Below are 21,114 nucleotides of genomic sequence, written 5' to 3' on the forward strand. Positions count from 1 at the left end.
TCCATGCCAACCATGCTCCCACCCCCCTTCTTTTATTCTGTCCTCTTCCATACATTATGCACACATTTTCTGATATGTTCACTATAGTTATCAGCTCATCCCAGCAGTGTTGGTCCATAGTTCATGCAATAGGACATGGTGGACATGTTACTGTGATTTGTCCACATGGCCTTGAATTTGGGTTCTGCGTACTGTGTTATGTTGTTATTTGGGAGTCCATGACATAACATACATTGGCAGTACAGGTGAGACACAGGCCTTTGACAGAGGACTGTAGGCCATTTGGTAGTGATGCAGGCCAGCTGTAGCAGGCCGTTGCATTCTGTCACTCCTACAGTCCCAGACTGCAATAAACTATATTCCTCTGTGGTGACAGGGTAGGTGTTGAAGGTGTTCATGCCAATACTTTCTGTCAGTATTGATCAAGTGGTGTGGATGCTGGTAGGGTGCTGCTTACAGCTAGGGACACACCTGCATGGGACACTTGCTCTGCATGCTGCATTCTTTCACTATTGCCATACACAGGTGGGGGTTATATTGTACTCATTCCCAACAGCAGGGATAAGACCAAAGAGGTACCTGTGGAAGGTGGTGGGGGGAGCTGGGTGCATGTGTGCTATGGACACTACTTGCATCTGACTCACAGATATGCATGGGGCATTCCACTTATACTGGCTTGTGCAGGGACATCAGCTGTTTCTCAATATGTAGTAACATGTATGTGTAGGTATAATAACAGTGGAGCACAGATCACCTGAGCTAGCCAAGGTAGCAGGATAGATTGTAGCATGTGTACAATATGCAGGTCTGTATGTGTTGGGTTGGTGTGTCATTCCTATGACCTTTGTGGTCTGCCAGTGTTTGGCCAGACGACATTGGTATTCCCTACTACAAGCCCAAATAATGTGCTGCAAACCTGTATGTACAAGTCCAAGGGTGTGTCCATCTGACAGTTACATATTATACACTGTCTGTCTGGAGTACTTCCTCCTGTGTATTTCTTGTATATCTGGGCTGACATTCATGCCATGTCCATGTTTCAGATGGTGACACATATTACTTCCAAACATTTACTATGGCTTACTGCTGGAATGTGTTTTGCTAGGAAGCATTGTGTTTGGCACTGCAGTTGTGATAACTTGGCCCTGTCATCAGCAGTACTGGGCAATGGCCACCAGGAAAAACCTCTCCATGCATACATACTATCCACTCTCACACAATATACAACACACACCAACCCAACATACACAGACCTGCATATTGTACACATGCTACAATCTATCCTGCTACCTTGGCTAGCTCAGGTGATCTGTGCTCCACTGTTATTATACCTACACATGCATGTTACTACATTTCTACATAGGATTGTGTGTGGGGGGGCACACCTGACTGTTACTACATTTCTGCATAGGATCGGGGAAGATCACCTGACTGTTACTACATTTCTACATAGGATTGTGTGGGGGCACACCTGTTACTACATTTCTATATAGCATGGGGGGCACACCTGACTGTTACTACATGTCTACATAAGATTGGGGAGGCACACCTGACTGTTACTACATTTCTACATAGGATTGTGGGCGGGCCATACCTGACTGTTACTACATTTCTGTACAGCATTGGGGGGCACACCTGACTGTTACTACATGTCTACATAGGATTGGGGGGCACACCTGACTGTTACTACATTTCTACATAGGAGTGGGGGGGCAGATCTGACTGTTACTACATTTCTACATAGGATTGGGGGGGCACACCTGAGTGTTACTACATTTCTACATAGAATTGTGGGGGGCACACCTGACTGTTACTACATTTCTACATAGCATTGGGGGGCACACCTGACTGTTACTACATGTCTATATAGGATTGGGGGGCACACCTGACTGTTACAATTTTCTACATAGGAGTGGGGGGGCACACCTGACTTTTACTGCATTTCTACATAGGATTGGCGGGGACACACATGACACTTGTACACATTTTCTATGACTGTACTGGTATTTCAGATACTCCATTTCATTCTGTATTCTAACCTATCATGCTGACTAGAGGCATATCAGTGTACTACAGGTCTTAAGTCTGATTGACCTAAATTTCAGTTTCTGACTTCTTACCCTTCAGAACTAATATCCCACTGCCTGACCTGTTGTAGTCTGTCTGTGTAGGCCTTAGCACAGCCTTTGTTTGTGTTTGTCTACACCTGTCCTGCTGGCTGAGACTGTTGTTGGGTATGTGAGCCTCCCTGACTGGCATGTGTGTGTGTCCTATGGACACACATGTGGCCCAGCACATTTCCTGCAGTGAGTTTTGTTACCTTCTCTAGTACTGGCTACTATGGTGACACCAGTATTTGTTCCAGATCTTATGCTACAACTATAGGTGTCTACTATCTGCTGGCATCCCATTCAGCCACCCGATTCCCTTGCATGCTCACATCCATACCACAGCTACAAGTAACAACACATACTACTCCATTCAGCAAGTGGTAGGAAGAGTGACTTACCTTGTGGCTGTGCCAGTATTGAGGATGGTGCTGGAGGGCTGACTATGTTGGATGCACATAGTACACTCCCTGTATATTGTTAAGCACAGGTAGTGTCGTGTTTGGCATCCCTTTTACTGTATGTGCGAGTCAGAGAGAGGTGTCATTCCCTGGGTCCCTACCGTCTCAGTGTATGTGCTATGCGTTGCATCTTGCAAAGGTCTGGGCATACTGGACACACCTCCTTCTGCCTACTGGGGCAGGCTCAGGTTGTTCCTCCTCTGTGTCACTCTGTGCCTATGCAGGCCTTGGCAATGGAGGGGGGCTGTGTGGCCCTGCCCTGTGCTGTTTCTGCTGCAGCTGTTTCTGCAGGATCATATTGTGTAGCATGGCACATATGATGACAATTTGGGTGCATGTAGCTGGTGAGTATTGCAAGGCTCCACCGGATGTGTCCAGGCACTGGAACCATGACTTGAGCATCCCAAACACATGCTCTGTTATGATTCTGGTCTGTGCATGAGTCTCATTATGGAGTTCTTATTCGGGTGTGTGTGCATTTCTTATGGGTGTCATCAGCCACAGCTCCAGTGAGTAACCAGCATCCCCCACTAGGTGACCGTAAGGGATATCCCCATTGGAAAATATCTGGTACAGCTGCGTCAGATGCCACATGTGGGAGTCATGATAGCTTCCAGGGCAGCCATCACACACATTCATTATAATGGCCTAGACATCGCACACCACCTGGCAGTTGATGGAGGGGAAGCCCTTGCAGTTGATGTTGGCTCTACCCCGTTCACCGGGTGGTGCTTTGATGCATATGTGCGTGCCGTCTATAGCACCCACTACCTCAGGGTATTCTGCTATTTGGTGGAAGAGACGCATATTGCTGGCCAATGCCTCACGGGTGTTTGGAAAATATACGTGCTCACTGGCATGTGCTGACAAGGCATCCAGGAACTGGTAGAGCACCCTGGATGCTGATGCCAGTGAGATCTCCATGATATCCCCAGTTGGCTTTTGGAAGGTACCTGTGGCTAGTATTCTTCGGCCTACACATACCTTGGTATCCACTGGGGAGGGTTCCCCTCTTTTCTGTGTGTGAGGTGTGGCTGGCAGAGCTCAACAATTTGCTGTAGGAGGCCTCTGTCCACCCTATAGCGCTGCACTATCTCCAGTTCATGTAGTCCCTGGTAGGTTATCCTGGGTCTGTACACACTTCTCCTTCTCCTCACTGTGGGTTGGTCAACAGCATTCTCATCCTCACCACCCTCAGCCTCTTCCACATGTTGATGTATGATAGCTGCTGCAGCCCCTATCATTTTGTTGCTGGTGTAGAGTATGTGGGAAAAAACAGAGGGTAAGGTGTTTGCATAGTTTATAGTGGTGTGCTGGGCTGGTCTTCTGCCTGCGTAATTGGCTGATTCTCATACATTTCACCTGCCAGCTATGCTAGTTCTCCTTGATTACCTTCCTACTGCTGTTTTCCCTTTCCATTGCCTTCCTGTTTAAGCCCATGTGCGCACCATGCAAACACAGTGCTCAGATGTATACTGACCTGATATTTCCTGACTGATTTTTTTTTTCCTTTAAAACCCGGTGCGTGCACACCCACTTAGGCAATGTAAAGAGTGCTAGGCAGTCTCAGACACACCCCCTTGCTTAGCTCTGCTAAGGTAAGGGCAAACCCGAGCCACAGGGCTCCAATAAGCTTACAGTATGCCTGACACACACCCCTATGATGTCAGCTAACTCTTAGGCTTGCACCATGATATTCCTGCACTTGCACGGTAGAGTGCTGGCTAGCAATGAACGGAAATCTGGGATTCAGTATCATTCCCCTCATTTGCATAGGATTGCGTGCTAATGCATAGTTCCAAGTCAAACACTGAGCCTTCCCCTTTAGCAACCACTATTCACTGGCCATGTTGTCTTCTGCCTGCCAGTGAGTATAATGGTAAAATAGTGATTTTAGATACAATGCTTATTTCAGGGTTTTTTTTTTTTTTTCGGCCTGATCCCATTTGTATGCCACTGCCCTATGCTTAAACAGCCGAAATCAGCTAAAAAAAAATAAAAGTTATTTATTTTTATTTTGGCAACTGTTTTCCATGCCAATGGCCATATATTGGGCCATTGCCATGTTTTACACATACTATGCATCCTTTATTTGGAGCTGTCATGGCTCTGTTTTATAGTTTGCAGAAATGTACTCGGTTACTAACTGAGTACATTTCTGCACACTACACTAATCCTGCACGGCCGGCTGACAGCTTCCTGGATCACAAATTCACCTCATTTGCATGGTTTTCACCTGCAAATGGGGTAATTTGCATACAGGAACTGTGCGCGTGCAGGAATAATGCAGGAGCGCTTGTGCACGTCCCGGGAGCTTATTCCTGGTTTGCAGGGTGGCTATATTGCTTCCATCAGCTCCTGCACTATTCATGCACACCGTGCAGAGCTTGCTAAATCTGGGGGAAAGCGCTTATGCCTATATTAGCTAAAAGTGTTTACGTCTCTACTAGCTAAAATAATGGCAACAGTGTTGCCAAAATTGATAGATAAGTTTAAATGTGGTTTTGTGGAAGGGAGACAAACATTTGACAACATTAATAGAACAATGATGATCCAGAGAGAAGTAGAATGTATGAACAAAACACTGCTGTTGGTGGTCTTGATGCAGAGAAAGCATTTGCCAGTGTAAGCTGGGATTTTATGAGCAGGACAATGAAAGCATTTGCATTACCAGATACAATAATAAGGTAAATTAGGAAGCTATATGAAGGACCAGAGGTAAGAATCAATGTGGGATGGTTCTTGTCTAATAGGTTGTGTTTGAATAGAGAAAGCAGACAAGGGTGTCCTCCTTCCCTTTGTTATTTGCTATACATGTAGAGCCACTAGGAAAGGAAATAAGAGACTCAGAAATTCAAGGATATATTTTTTATGGTAATCAAGAAAAGTTGGCTTCATTTGCAGATGATATTATTTTTTACCTGATACATCCATAAAAGGACAGCTCAGCACTGTGGAGCATTTTGAGAATGTTTTATGTATTCTTGTGATATAAAATTAATAAAGAAAAAGCAAAAGCTACAGCTATAAGTTATATATCCATAGACAAATTGGTTCAGCAATACCCAGACTTATGGGGAAATGATAATATGTATAATTTAGGAGTATAGATTAAAAAGGCTTCTGTTATGTCAACTAAGGATACGTGGGAATAAACTAAAAAATAAAGTAAAAACTGAGAAACTCAAAGTACTTGTTTGTGGATGAGGATAGTAAGATTCAAGCAGTAAAAATGTTTCTAGTCCCTTTAGTCTGATATGCAAGCCAAGCATACTTTTATCAACCAGAGAAGTTGTGGACAACAGTTAATAAAGACTTAAAGAAATTTATCTGGGAGGAGAAGCGGACAAAAGTTAAATGGGATAAATTGATCCTACCAATAGAACAAGGTGGTTTAGGATTACCTGATTTGAAGTGATAATTCAGAGCTACACAATTAAGGTTCATATATATAACACAAGTAGAAGGTTATATATATGGAAAGGGATGTTGATGATGATGATGATGAGGCAGGGTAGAAATTCAAGAAATAAAGGGAGATTGACATTTTGGATATAGATCCTTTAAGGAGGATAATAACAACCATGCAGAATATTATGTTCATGAAGTAGCAGAAAGCATTCTAGGACTAAGTCAACACAAGAACAGAAAAAGGTGATTTTGCCAGTAGGGTGACTGCATGTAAGGGTATACAAATAGGCAAGAAGGGGCTGGAATTGACTGGAGAAAACTGGCAAAGGAACCAAGGTACCAGGAGTAAATAACTATAGAGGTAAAGGTAATAGAGTGGGATATGGCCAAGAAGACATTTGGACTGCAGGCTAGAGACTGCCTTCCCTATCAGAGTATAGGCAAAGAGAGGGACAAGGGGATTGTAAATGACTGACCTTCTCTTGTGGAGTTTTTAGTTAAATCTGGAACAGAAACTGTTGATAAAAAAGGATAATTAGCAGGATATATAAAATATTATATGATATTTGTGAGTCAATCAGAGGAAGTTAGAAAAGACTGAGAAGAGGGAGAATGGTAAAGAACCTTACAAGAAAATAATGGGAGTGCATAAGTATGGCTCCCAAGTATGCAACAGAGTCCAGAAGGTTTAGGACCTTTGCTTAGTAGTGTTTGAGCAGGCATTTTTATACAGGAAGAGAATTCAAGGAAATTTTCTGCAGGCAGAGAGCAAATATTGGAGGTGTGATGGGGAAGATAGAGATAACTGGGAACATACCTTTTAGGAATGCAATGAGTTGGCAGATTTTAAAAATTCTCTCTGCGGTGTACTCTGTCAGTAATATTGGGTGAGCAAATGGCTGTGAATAAGGAAAGTGTATTTTTTGAGCTGGGAAACAGGATCTGAATTTTCTAAACATAGTAAGGAATACATTTGATTTTCTTGGTGGCCAAAAATCCAATTACTAGAAAATGAAAGTCACAGTCTAAACTAATTGCATTTGAAATACTGAATTTTATAAAAGAGATAAAAGAACTGGAAGAGGAATCATTAGAAAAGGGAAAGAGCAAATCACATAGAAATAAATGGAAATTATGGGAATGATATATGCAATATAATGTTCAGGAGAAGGAGTGAGGTTTAAGAAAGGCAGAAATTCAGCAATTTATGTAATGTTAGACTGATAGTTACAAAGAAAGCAAAGATATGCAATGTATACTGTATGTAAATGGAAAATATTAATATGCTTTGCTGTCTGTTAGTAAAGGTGTTTAAAAAAAGAAGAATATGGGATGCTAATTGTATTCCAGCGTCCACTACCCCAGTTCATGTTCATGAAACAGAAAAATGAGTAGTAGACTATAATACGTACACATACTGTGCTAGGTATTTGTACACATCCACGCCATATGCCTGTAACTACCCGAGACCATTTTACCATATGTTGTACTATTTTTGTTATAGTTTACAGACATGTGGAGATAAGTGAGGCAGTTTGGGCACCGAAATATTTGTGCTTAATCAATATTTTCATTATCATAAGTGAAATTATGGAATATTAAAATGGAAGATTCTCCATTTCTAACTGTACCTTATAACTATATAATTTAACTACATTTCTGAGACTTGGCTTTACCTTTCACTTAGGCAGGAAAGAATTTCAAAATACCACACCACTGACTTGACCTCCAGACTGAGAATAATTACTTCTAACTTTGGAGGAGGTTGTCCATCTTTAATAGGTTTAATGTCATCCAGAATCTTACATTCTGGGTTTCAGTCTTCAGGTTTTCATGGTGTGCTTATTGATGTTCAAAGGTATACTGCCAATTGATGTTTAGCATAAGATCACAGTTGCAGTAGCCTGAGCTATATAGGTCCTACCCGACTGCTACAGGATGCCATCCACATACTCTTAACTGTCAGGAGCTTGAGAGGAGCTCTGTATAAAAACACAGGCATGAAAAGGTCAAAGCTTTCTTACAGCTGAAGAGTGCTTCTTCGGTAGGCCTGTGAAACTGTCAGCCAGCTAGTGATCCTGCAAAGCTGGGCAGATAAGTTCTATTTGGGAAAAAAACTTCCACAATTTTTTTTTTTGTTGTTGTTGAGAAAAATATGTTTTTTCATCTGTTTTGTGAGAAAAATGAATTTGAATCTCAGACTGTCACTTCTTGTCTGGAATATTTTGTGTGAATGTTTGTATGAACAACTGTCATTTTTTTTTTTTTTTTCCTTTTTTTCCTTAAGGTTGTTCAGGTTGTATGTATTAGAGTAGGGCTTTGTATTTGTACATAATGTCAGTGCTTTTTCTTACCTGAATCTGCTTTTGAATATTCTAAAAGTTTATCAATTCCTTCAGACTCCACTTCTTGTATTCTGGGCTTCGTCCTCAGCTGAACCGATGGAACAGTTTTGGGTCTCTGCCATTCTTTCTTCTCCTATCTGCAAGAAGAAGAAAGTAGTCAGGGAGTCTTTAGATGTCAGACCAGCTCCATTAGCACCTGATGGGTGACTCTTCTGTGTCCTGTTTGGGTTCCTCAGATCACTCACATTTTTCATTTCATTCTTCTGGTGCAGCACCTACAACTACCTGAAGATTCTGATTCTGATTAAACTATTGTTTCAGACTTTGCTCCAGAAGACCTTTCTTTTTCTGAAACTTTTTCTAAAATGAAAGAGATGTTTTCAGTGACATCAAAATGAAATCCCCAATTGCTCAGCAAATCTATTATGATTTGTTTGTTGGATATTCCCTGGTCAGTAACTGTTCTACCCATTTTATCTGACTTAGAGAACGTTTTTCGCAGAGCTTGAAGTTTACCTTACAATCAGTCTCGCAAACCTAGGAATTCTAATAGGTTACATAGGATACTTCAGGCTCAGAAATCCATCAATCCATAACACATTTTTAATCATTTTTTCACATAGGGTTGGGGTGTCGCATTAACACTGACCATCATTATAGCCAGTGCTCATACCGATGGGTGGGTAGCCCTGCCTCATATTCACAAGTACTTGTTTTATAACCCTAAGGAAGGCCTTGCAGTTATTTCCCTTTCAGAAAACTGCTTCTGCTAGACAAATTGCTAATATCAGTCCCATTCCCTCTGTCAATGATGGAAATGTGTTTGACAGGTTTGGGAAGAAAGGTTATTCATCTGACACTTTAACATTCAGAAATGAAAACTGTAAGATATATTTTGAAGCTTTTACTGATGTCTTCAGCAACATGAAGAAAATTATTGGTAATCAACCCTCTTCAGAGGCAAAACGTTCCACAAATGCATCTTTTAGCTCTGCTTCTCATGTAATCAGATTTGCCTTAAAGTGTTCTTATGACACTGCAGATACTGTCTCTAGGGCTGCTGCTTCAGGGACTTTCATGAAAAGATTTGCTTTTCTATGTTCACAACATCTTTCTGAATACGATAAAACTGCAATTTTAAATATCACACATGGACAAAGAAGTACTGTTTGGTCTTTCTGAAGACAAGGTGCTTAAGAGGTTTATGAAGGGGACAGTTGCTACAAGGGATAACCCAAATTTTCCAGCCTACTTTTTTAAAGCAAGCAACAAATTGTCTTCCACCTCTGCTTCCTTTTTCAATAAGAAATTTAAACAGCAAGAAGACTATAGACAGGATCAACAAATGAATGGCAGGGAGTCTCCAAAATGAAAGGAAAGCCTCTTAAAACCAAGGACATCCCAAAAAGTCGAATCTCATTTCAGCCCCATCCTCTCCCTGGCAGCCTCTCCTTCTGTCATCATTTTCCCATGTGGCACAATACTGCTGCATACTGCATATGATTGGGTTTTGAGAATCATTCAACAAGCCATGCTTGGCAATGGGACTCTCTCTCTCCTCCTCAAAAGATCTATCCTTGCCTTTAACCCAAATTTCTCCATTTTCTCCTCTTCTGTAACAAAAGCTATCTCAAGGAGTTATAGAACCAGTTCATGCAGATCATAAAGGCAAAGGCTTTTACAAAATGATTTTTCTGGTGCTAAAGAGAGAGAAGGGACTTAGTGACCTGTCCTAGACCTCTCTCGAACTGATCTTTTTTAAATGTTTCATAGTTAAAAACATTGTCCCTTCAGACCTTGTTACCTCTGATTTATTTACTAGTATTTATGGTAAAGTTAGTTTTAAAAGATGCTTCCTTCACATACCCATTCATAGGTTCATAGGTTCATACTAGGCTATCTTCCCTAGGGCATTTATAAGCCTAGCAAGAGTGTGTTTGGCTTTCGCCATCCATTTTAAATTAATTTTGCTATGCCCTTTTTCGAGGTTAGTATACTGTGCCTCTGTCTAACAGTGACACAGAAGTGATACCCGGGGTAAACCTACGATCTCCCATCCACTCATCAAGATTCCTCTGAAGAAAGTCAATAAGGGACTCTGCCTAACCTGGACTGGGATTTTATTCCAGAGTGAAGGGAGCCTCTGGGTTATGAATCTGTCCCTCCAGCATGTCCTATTTATTTCAGTGCTGAGGTTCAAGTCTCTCGAGCACGTAGCTCAATGGGATTTGGATTTTCTGAGGTGCAGCATGTCCATTAATTCCAGGTTGGACATGGCTTTATATGTCAGGCACAGATCACCTCTGAGCAGGCGGTATGCCACTGAGTAGAGCTGGAGTTTCTTTAACCGGGCAGCATATGGCATCTGTTTGAGCCCTTTGATCCTCTTGGTGAGGTACTTTTGGGGTCTTTCCAGTTGCTGCAGGTGTCTGGTGAGGTACATCCCAAAAGGGGCATTGTATGGGCCTGATGAGGGATGAGTAAAGAGGCATGATGACCTCCGCTGATCTAGATGTGAATCCCTTCATGATTAGGTGGGCTATATAAAATGTTTTTCTAACCACTTTGGCCGCGTGGTTGTCAAATGAGAGATTGCTATCAACTTGGGTCACCAGGTCCCTAATTACTTCTTCTGTACTTAATGGATTACCACCTATGTGGTAAATTGTGAGCACTTTGTTTTTGCCAAAGGGGATGACTATACACTTTTTGGCATTTAGCTTGAGGCCATGGCTCTGGCACCAGTTGTCTGTTTCTATGAGGCCCTTTTGGAGGATGCTTGTGTCTGCTGGAGAGTCGATTATGGCACCCAGTTTGCAGTCATCTGCAAACTTGGTCAGCCACAGTCCTTCCATGTTGGCCTGTACCTCTGAGAAATATATACCGAACAAGAGAGGTCCCAGGACTGAGCCTTGTGGGACGCCATTTGTAACTGGTTTGGAGTCTGACATGGCTCCAGCAATTCTAACCATGTGGGTTCTGTCCTTGAGCCAGTTTGCAACCCATCTAGTGACATAGGGGTTTATATTTAAGCTGGTGAGCTTATCTATAATGCCCGAGTGGGATATTCTATCGAAGGCTTTTGCGAGGTCCAGGTAGGCTGTGTGGACCACCTTCCCCTCGTCAATGGCCTTGGTGACTGTTTCAAAGAAATCGACCAGGTTTATGAGGAAGGATCTGCCCTTAACAAAGCCAAACTGGGTAGGATCCAGTGTCTGTAGGTCCCCAATATCTTTATTTATGAGGTCCATGATGATCCTTTCCATAGCTTTGCAGACCAAACTAGTCAGGCTTATGGGGTGATAGTTTCCAGGATCTGTTGAGGCACCACCTTTATGGAGAGGGACCACTGTTGCTGTACGCCACTCTTTAGGTACATATCCTGTAGTAAGGCTGAGACTGAACAGTTGTTTTATGTTTGGGTTTAGCTCTTCTTGGAGTTCATGTAGGATGCAGCCCGGGACACTGTTTAGTCCCATTGATGCTGTGTTTTTTGCTTTGGAGAGGGCAGCTCTTACCTTAGCATCTGAGATGTCAGAGGGGCAGCACTCTGCTAGGATAGATATTTGCCCTTTTGGTGGGGAGGGGGGAGAAGTTTGTGCTAACCTGTCAGCTAGGATGTTGGCAATGTCTGTGGGTTCGGTGTATTTTTTGTCATTTTGGACTAATCCTGAGCATATCTGGGAATTCCCACCCAGGTTCCTAACATAACTAAAGAAAGCCTTGTGATTATCCTTAGTGTCCTGTGCAATTTTTCTCTCAAAGCTGGCCTTAGACGATTTTATGAGTGCCCGTAGCTTTTGCTAATACTGATCAGAGATGCCTTCCCTTTTTGGGATTTTGCTCTATCATGTAGTAGCTTCCTCCTTCTATTGTATAGTTTGTTTATGGCTGGGGTCCACCAGACAGGACGTCTGCCTTTGGAGGATTGGGTCTTGGTTTTATTTGGGATTGCATGATCCATGCATTCCTGAAGGTGTTCATAGAATGCGTTTATAAAGGATTCTGTGGTCTGGGCCATATTTTCCACAGGCCCAGGGGCTTTGAAGGATTCCACCTCGGTTTTGAGGAGTGTGAAATTTGCTTTAGAGAAGTTTTTCACTGTGGTTTTCAGGGCAGGGGGTGGAGTCAGGTGTGAATATCCAGTGAGATTAGTTTATGGTCTGATCTTACCAGTGAGGGATACACTTCTGGTCTGGAGCATAGAGTCCCCATGTTGGTGATGATCAGGTCCAGTATGTTTTCCCCTCTTGTGGGAGTAGTAACAAGTTGTTCCATAGCATTTGAGTTTATAAATTCTAGGAACCTTTGGGCTAGGGTGTTGGAGCTAGAGTAATGCTCCCAGTCTATGTTTGGGTAGTTGAAGTTGCCCAATATAATGGTGTTTGGAGAGACCTTCATATTTTCCAGTGTTCTCAGGAAGGCCGAGTGGGGTTCCTGGGTTTGGGAGGGTGGTTTGTAGCAGGCTATAAACTGGAAGGCAGTTTTACCCACTGTTAGTTGCACATGGATAGTCTCTGATGCTTCGTGCTGTGCCACCAACCTGGAGGTGTGGGTGTCTCTGACGAATATTGATACTCCCCCTCCTTTTGTGGTACGGTCCAAGTTTTGGGGCCGAAAAGCATGGTATGAGGTATAACCTGGTAGTGCTGGGGTGCTCTTGGGAGCCTTGAACCAGGTTTCTGTTACTGCACAGATATCAATGTTCTCCATGCTAAAGAGAGTTTCGAGTGCGTGCATCTTGAGGTTTAAACTTCTGGCGTTGAGTAGCATTACTCTTAGTTTCTTATCCCTTGTGATACCTATGGAGGTGGGTTTGTCTTTTGAGCCTTGCCTAAAAAAGGCACTATGGGGGTAGCAAGAGCCTTTACCAAAATCCAAAAGCCCAGGGGTGACAGTTGCAAGCCGTCCCTAGTGAAGCATCGTGGCTTGTCGAGCATGTCATCCCAGGCTGACAGGCACTGGATCCCCTTTGAATGACACCAATACCTAAGCCAATTGTTGAAATTGATCACCTTGTCTTCATATTGTGGCATCATTCCTGGTGAGGGTAAGATGCTACTCAAGGTCAGGGTCATACCGGAATGGGCTACATGCTCAGAGAGCTCCTCTATGTCTGTTTTCATGTAGTCCAGGGAGGTACGTCTCAGGTCATTCACACCAGCATGGACAATGACTGAGTCATATTTGTACTTGCCTTGGAGTGACCTGAGTGCTTGTTTTATGTGGCGGATTCTAGCGCCCGACAGGCAGCTCACCGTGACCTTTTCCTTGTTCAGCCTGGTGAGCGGGACATCAGTGTGCCTGACAACAGAGTCATCTATTACAAGTGTATCAGGTGTGTTGTTTAGCCTTAAGGTTGTGACTGTTCAGCACACTGGCTTTGTGAGCTATGTGTTGCATGTGTTTTGTTTTGGGGTAGCGGTTGCTTGGGTGTCTGCTTTGGAGGTCTCTGCTGCTTAGGCAGATTTTTATTTAGAGCCTCCGAGTATGTTTTTGTGTGTTTATGTGTTTGGTTTGCTGTCGTGTTAGGTCTATGTGAGACTGGAATTGTAGTGAGTGTGGTTTCCTTCTCCTCCTGACTAGTTTCGCCAGTACTGAGTTGAGAGAGCTTAGCCTCCAGTATGGCTATATACTTGCATCTCTCACATGTTTTGGAATTTGTTGGGAGGAGGCGAGGGTTGTCTGTGTACATGAGGCAGTTGTAACATTGCCTCAAGATTCCCAGATTCACCAGCTGGATCAGAGAGGAGATTGACAGCTGACATTTGGACATGCTAGAATAGTATTGGGAATTCCTTTATAATTGAAAAAAAGGGCCAATGGGGAATGAGGTACTCAAGGGGAGTTTGTGAGGGTGTAGTGCTTTTAATATTTTAGTGCTGACTTATATAATTGCTTTAGTGAGCAAGTGCCAGGTAACTTAAGTGCAATGTGTTACAGGTAACTTAAATGCAAAAATGACATACAGTAACTTTCTTTCAAGTGAAACAAGGAAATAAGTACAGTAAGCAATGCAGATATCACTAGGGATCCACAGAAGCACTGAAAAGCCGCATTTTAGGTGGAATTAGTGTTTCAGGGAAATAACAAGCAAACAAACAACAAGCATACAAATAAAGCTAGATTTAGCAGGCCTGGATCTAGTCTATGCTACAGCAAACAAGGTGTACCAATTTCAGTAAGAAGCAGTTTAGATATGCAGGCACTATAAGCCTTTAACCAGAAATTCCCAGCTAGAAGGGCAGAGTCCACAAGAGTGCAGACCACAAACCCTTTTAATGTGAAATAACTGGCCTGGAGCCCAAGTGCTTAAAACAGAATTAATACACTTTTAGAATAACAGACACTGAGCCCTCATTCAGCAGTTCCCAACTTAGAAGGATGTAAGCTACCTGTCCTGCCACCATAGTGCAGACCATAAACTTTCCTAATGTAAAACAACTGGTCTGACGCCCAAGTGCTTAAACTAAAAGGCTTAGAATGAGTTACACCAAGCAGTAATAAATACAATTGAATACTTTTAACATGACGCAAAAGCAAAATAAAGTAGGAAGAAACACAAATACAGTAAGAGCAGATAATTTTTTTTTTTTTTTTTTTTTTTGAGTGAGTAAATGAGATGGGCCCAGGAGTTACAGGACAGAAACAAGTGCAAATGCAGGCCCTCAAATCAGAAAGTTGAGAGAGATGGAAGACCTCCCAAATGGCCAATAACTACAAATTCTGGGCCAGAACAACTCCTTATGTGGTAGACAGGTTACCTAGTGCTTACCACTCCCACCGATAAGCTAGAAGGCTTCCCTCCAACACAGAAAGGCTTGGGTCTCAGAAGCTTACAAATAGTCCTGGATACAGCAAATCTGTATCTGGAACACTAATTACAGGAAAGGTAGGAAACAGGTTTACAATTTTTTTTTTTTTTTTCAGAAAAGTAGCAAAAACAGTAGTAAAAACAATTCATGCGCAGTGCAAGCTAGCACACTTGAGTATGTAGCAATATTAGTCCACACACAGTTTGAAAAAATGTAATTAAATTAAAAAGGACTAAAAGCAAGTGCAGAAAGGGTTTATTAGGTAGAATGCGGTCAAGAGATGGGTCTGGGGGAGTGTCCTAGATCAAATCTACAGTGGGGCAGGCACTGCAAAAGCCACCAAATTTAAACTACAACCAAGAGCAGGGAGGGGAGGGTTGGGAAAAGTTTCAACAGAGATGTGAGGAATCAGAGTGCAGATTATAAAACCAAAAAAATATATACTGATCTCTGTATATTTGTAGAACACTAAGACAACAGATATCTAAGCAACAATTTAGCTTTATAATACAGAATAATACAGAAAAATATACTCAGCTCTATATATTTGCAGATAGTCTTGTAAGGCTGTTCCACTTTAAATGCAGACTGCTGCTATTAACAGTTCAAATTAAGGGAATTCATATACTCAACTTTGGCAAGGCTGCTGACGTCACCCACCTAGAAATATACCTCTGGGAAGATTGTAGCTCAGTAATCTCCGTAACGCGTGCCATAACTGCGTACTGCTGTAGTGTGATTTAGAACTGTGGTAGGGTTCCATACCCACCCACGGCAGTTCTGGATGTTTTGTGTGAGTTTCAATGTCTATGTAGGGAGCAATGCATTTTAGGCTAGTCACATTCACTACAATTTGAATGTCCTACTTTGGCAATCCTGCTGATGTCATCCAATGTGATATACACCTTTGGGAATGGAGCTGAGTGGCTGGGGTGCAAAGCCATACCCATACATGTGATATCATGGCCAGGCAATCACAGTTAGCAACCCCAGTATTACCCAGAGCACACTCTCAACCCATGTCTCATACACACACACACATGCCTAGGCAACAGACAATATGTGGGTAGTACACTGCATATTGGCCACTGATAGTAACTATGGGGTGATAGCTGTGGGCTACAGAGGGCATGGCACCCTGCCCATCTGTCCAATATGCATGTACATGCAGACAGTGTGTCTTTACCATGTTCCCCAATGATATGCCCATCTGTCCAATATGCACGTACATGCAGACAGTGTACCTTTACCATGTTCCCCAATGGACACCTAAAACACCTGTGGTGCCATCACATGTGACCCACAAAGGACATACCATGTCTGACAACATGCCCTGTATTTAAAGATGCCACTGACACCAGGGAATGCTGTTACCATGCTATCAATGTAGGTGCTGGGTAAACCTGCTGCCCATTATCAGTTCCTGCCACAGGTGGGTAAGACTGGCACATCTGATAATCTGTGTTCACAACATGGGCCAGACACCCCAGGTGCAGTTCCACATGTCACTGTACATGCATGTGGGAGGTGTGCACATCCCAGACACTGTCTGTGTCATGGAGTAAGGAACACATATATGGTAAGCGATGCATAGCATTGGCCACACACAACAGTCACTCAGGTGACTGGACGGGGGATGCAATACCCACCTGTGTGGGCAAATGCAGACACTACAGCCCTGAGCCACAATGCAGATCATCGTCATGTGGCCTGATGCCAAGGTATAACCATCGCCTAGCCTAGTACAGCCATCTTACACAGTCGACCACCACACACCCATGCAGACATGCACCCATGCATGTCAGTACTGGCACCCTGTGTGTTTGTGTGTGTGTTGTATCGTACGTATGTTCACATCCACACTCCCTACAACCCCCATGGGCATACTGAAGCATGATGTCTAATGTCAGACACCTCCCCATACCCTTTTCCCATACAACCCTGTATGACCCATATGGTGCATGTGATACCTGCACAGTGATGTGTTGTGGCAATCCCACTACTGATGAGTTGTAATCCTGACCCTGCACATGTGTCAATGTGTGTGCGTCCCTGTGAGAGTGTGGCTGTGTTGATGCTGGCACCTGTTCATGCAGACAGGCACGTGTACGTCACCTACCTTATAGCTACCGTATCCCTGTTGCAGATGTCAGTCACCATCACATATATGTTCTGAGGGGTCCACAACAGGTAACCCATGTGGTGCATCCATTATCAGCTGATGACCTCTGCACAAATTGTAGCCCTCTCCTAGCTGACTGCATGTGTAACATTCCCACAGCCAATTGCATGGAAACACACTACATTATAGGAACATCATGTTGGTGTTGGCCCTTTTTATTCACTGTGAGCAGGAACTAGATCTGTTGTTTGGCAAACATCATCTCAGATGGATTGGGGATTTACCTCTAACAACATACACTATGGAAACAGGGCAACACACAGGAGGGGGATGTGCCTGATCCTGACTGCAGACTGTAAGAGCTGCTACACTGCATTTGGAGTACTGTTGGTTTAACAGTGTGTGCGTGGATATGATTGCCCTACATGTCTCAATACCTGCCATGTTAGTTCTATGTTTATGAGGAATCCCCATCTGCAGGGTCATCTGCAGACAGGGCAGTGTGTTGTGCCTTTGGTTTCATGTGTTACCAACTGAGCATCTATCTGTGGACTGCAGAAGGTAGTGTGAGGATTGCATTCTGTAGATGGTGAAAGCCATGACAGTTACTGGCTTTGTATCCCTCATATGACATATGTTGCAACAAACCCTGTTACAACAGTAAATGTATGAGGTTATCACAGCAACATGTCATTATTGGCCCTGTTTATGTGCTTCCAGCCACAACTCTGTCAACCTGTGTACATATGTCGTGCATGAAGTGCTGCATATGTGCTGTACACCATGTGGCATCATATCTGATAACAAGCCAGTGAGATATCAGAATGCTACACATGTTATGTACAGTAGGGGTTATATTTGATGACATAACCTGGACATTCTGTGAATATTTGTAGAGTACTGAGTTTTGTGTACTTATGGTGAATGTCGACAGTGTGTGTATTGTTAATATGTACTTTAGCCTGTGTACAAACTGTAATAGATGTCATTGTTCTAGGTCCCATCCTATCTGATGTTACATGCTGCTCCACTGTATGGTACCGTATTGGGGTACATGTTTGTAGGGCCATACACACACATGTTCCATACCACAGACAGCCATCAGACCACACTGTGTATCAGCCCAGTATATGTAGGGTCAGTCTGTGAGTGGCACATATGAGGATGGTGTCGAACAGATAGTCCATATACTGTAATATTATGCTAGCTTAACATATGTGCCTGTGGCTGTGTTTGCATTGGTTGTGGTTATGCACTTTCACACAGGTGTATCTTAACCTGTGCTGTGACATGCCTGTAGAGCCTGCTATATATGCAGGTACATGTGCATTCTCCCATAGGAGATGTAGACCTGTGTTGAGCCAGTCTGCCTGTAGCCTGCACAGTGCATTGTTACATGCCTAACAGCTTAGTGTACGTACCCAGTGAGATGTCATGTGCAGATACTTGCCAGATGTACTGCTGCCGGACCTCACTTAACAGTCATGTATGTCAGACAGAGCAGTGGTATGCTATATAGATGTTTGTCAATATCTAGTGGGTAGTATGTGGCCATGGCACCCCTGTACCAGCGGTTATTATGTGTCAGGCTTGACAGGGATGTGTGAATGCATAACCTATAGTGGCAAATGTATTCCAGTCGTTATGTGTTATACCCAACTACATGGCTGTCTACATCCATATTCTCAGGCATGGAACACATGTTTAGCACTAAGGGGTTATGTGTATACCTCTGGACTGTACAGAGTGTGTCAGAATGCCCACATATATTGGCCAATATCTCTGCTGATGGGCTTTACGTGCTAGCAGCGGTACTTTACTATGATGTCCTTAGGATGTCTGTCAGTAGCGAATGGCACACATGTTATAAGCAGATGTGACCTCCAATACACACCATGTCTGTGAAGACAATCTCAATGACAGTAGCAATAGTCTACTAATATACCTGCTATACATACCTGACATCCCCTTGCACCACGACTGTGGGACTATTGAGGCTGGGGTAGGGCTACACTCCATGTCCAGGACATATGGTGGAAATATATGTACATATTATTATCCAGATAACCATACATATATGATTACACATGTGTAGTACTTCCAATCTCCACTGTCATGGAAACTACCTACTCTAAACCCCTACATCATGTGGGAGTGGTCCCTTTAAATTTCCTGTGTGATGGACATCCTTCCTGTGTGTGGGCATCAGTGTTACAGACAGCAGGTAGAATACCTCTTACAGGAGAACCAGCATACTCAGGGCAGCTACATATTTGTAGGAGGTTCAGGAACTACAGACAGAGTATGAGTAGAGTTGTGTTATGCTTTGTATAGTACTGGTATTACAGTGTGTGTGTGTGTGTACATACTATTTTACCTTGGAATGCAGTCTGTCTGAATAGCTCTCAACTGTGGGCCTATCCTCTTGGTGGCCAGAGGTGTGCCTATTATGTGTTGTCTGTCCACCATACAGGTCCTGTGTCAGATGTTTCACTGGCAGTGTGTGTGTGTTGATTGCTATCAGTACATGGCTACATCCATTTCTGTTTCTCACCTTAATTCCCTGACTAAGGGTATGTTGCAGACTATCCTGTAATACCAGCAACTTGCTTAGTGTATGGCAACAGTTTTCCACATTTGTGCCTGTGTTCCAGCCTCTGTCCTCCACCTACATACCAAGCTTTGCACATATGACATGCTGCCGGGGTTGTTCTGTAGTGGGCTGTGAGTATAACACAGTGCCATTGCTGCTATCAGTCCACTGCTGTTGTATCCCCACACATACGGTGTGGCTGGGGCCATATATGTGTGGGCATCACCTACACAGTACATGTGTGCTCTTATGCACTCCAGAGGCCAGTGTATGTAACAGTGGTATATGGCCCGGTATTATTGAGTCTGAGGGGGAGCACCATAAATGACCTAGGCTGTTACAAAATTTTTTTTCAGTTAGGTTTACTGTCATTTTTTTTCTTTTAGAGGTATCGCTTCCCTCTTTGGGGCAGTAAAGTTCTGAGCTTTTCACAGTCTTATAATTTAATATGGAGCTTCTCTCAAACTCCTGGCAGTCAGAACTCATGGAGGATGTCTTTCATCTTTGAAAAGCGTTTGGCAGCAGTAGGGTAGAATGATATAATTTAGGCTACTGTAACAGTGATCTGTTAAAAATATACTGTTATGGTAAGTTTACTCATACAGTTGTGCTTGTGAACTGTATGGTAGAATGAGACGAGGCCAAGGTGAGTTAGAGGAGTATCTTACAGAAGAGTCAGTGCATTGCGGTGCATGTGATTGTTACACTTCCAGTTCACTACCTGCTCCTGGCAATGGGAGTATTTTGTTGTTTGCCTTGATGAACTCTGTTGCCTAGGCTCTGATGCTATTCCTTGTACTGTTAGATACGTGATTGCAGTCTAGTAACCCATAGATACTTGCCTCACAGCAAACACCGTAATGTACATTTGTTGAAAGTAATATTTGCTGTTCTAATGGAGGAGGCAATTCTGGTAATAGTAACACTATTAATATAAAAATGTATGCAAAGAAGTACTTTTTATTTGAGACAAAGATTATCTTAACTGTGCCCTCCTTTTAAACCTTCATGCAAAGTACTTCTTATTTCCGACAATTCTATCCTAACTGTTGTTTCCTTTACTAGTCAGGACTTTTAGGAGATGTTGCAGTGACTGGTTTTAGTGTTGCGGGAAGGAGAAAACACCACAACTAAGTAAGATAAAGCTTGGCTGTGTGGTACAGAGGGATGGAGTACTAACAGTGACCCAGGTGAGGAGCTTTTGATTAGCGGCCCTATCACTGGAGTAACCAGGCAATGAAGAGGAGCAGTGAAGAGGC

General features: G+C 43.0%; 1 protein-coding gene across 2 annotated transcripts in view; it reads right to left on the minus strand.

Annotated features, from left to right (window-relative positions):
- LOC122810855 (urea transporter 2-like) overlaps positions 1-21,114 on the minus strand; it is a 1,084,839-nt gene that overhangs the window by 279,177 nt on the left and 784,548 nt on the right. The window contains exon 10 of one of the 2 annotated variants that reach the window (XM_044082415.1): positions 8,283-8,462. The exons of the other annotated variant lie outside the window; for it this stretch is intronic. Coding sequence (XP_043938350.1) covers positions 8,410-8,462 — 53 coding nt within the window. The 3' untranslated portion in view covers positions 8,283-8,409. Of the gene's footprint in view, positions 1-8,282; positions 8,463-21,114 lie in introns of those variants that run through there. 2 annotated transcript variants of the gene reach the window in all.

Source organism: Protopterus annectens, chromosome 1.part1 (genome assembly GCF_019279795.1).
Source record: "Protopterus annectens isolate FY-2018-M chromosome 1.part1, PAN1.0, whole genome shotgun sequence".
NCBI classification, from domain to species: Eukaryota; Metazoa; Chordata; order Ceratodontiformes; family Protopteridae; genus Protopterus; species Protopterus annectens.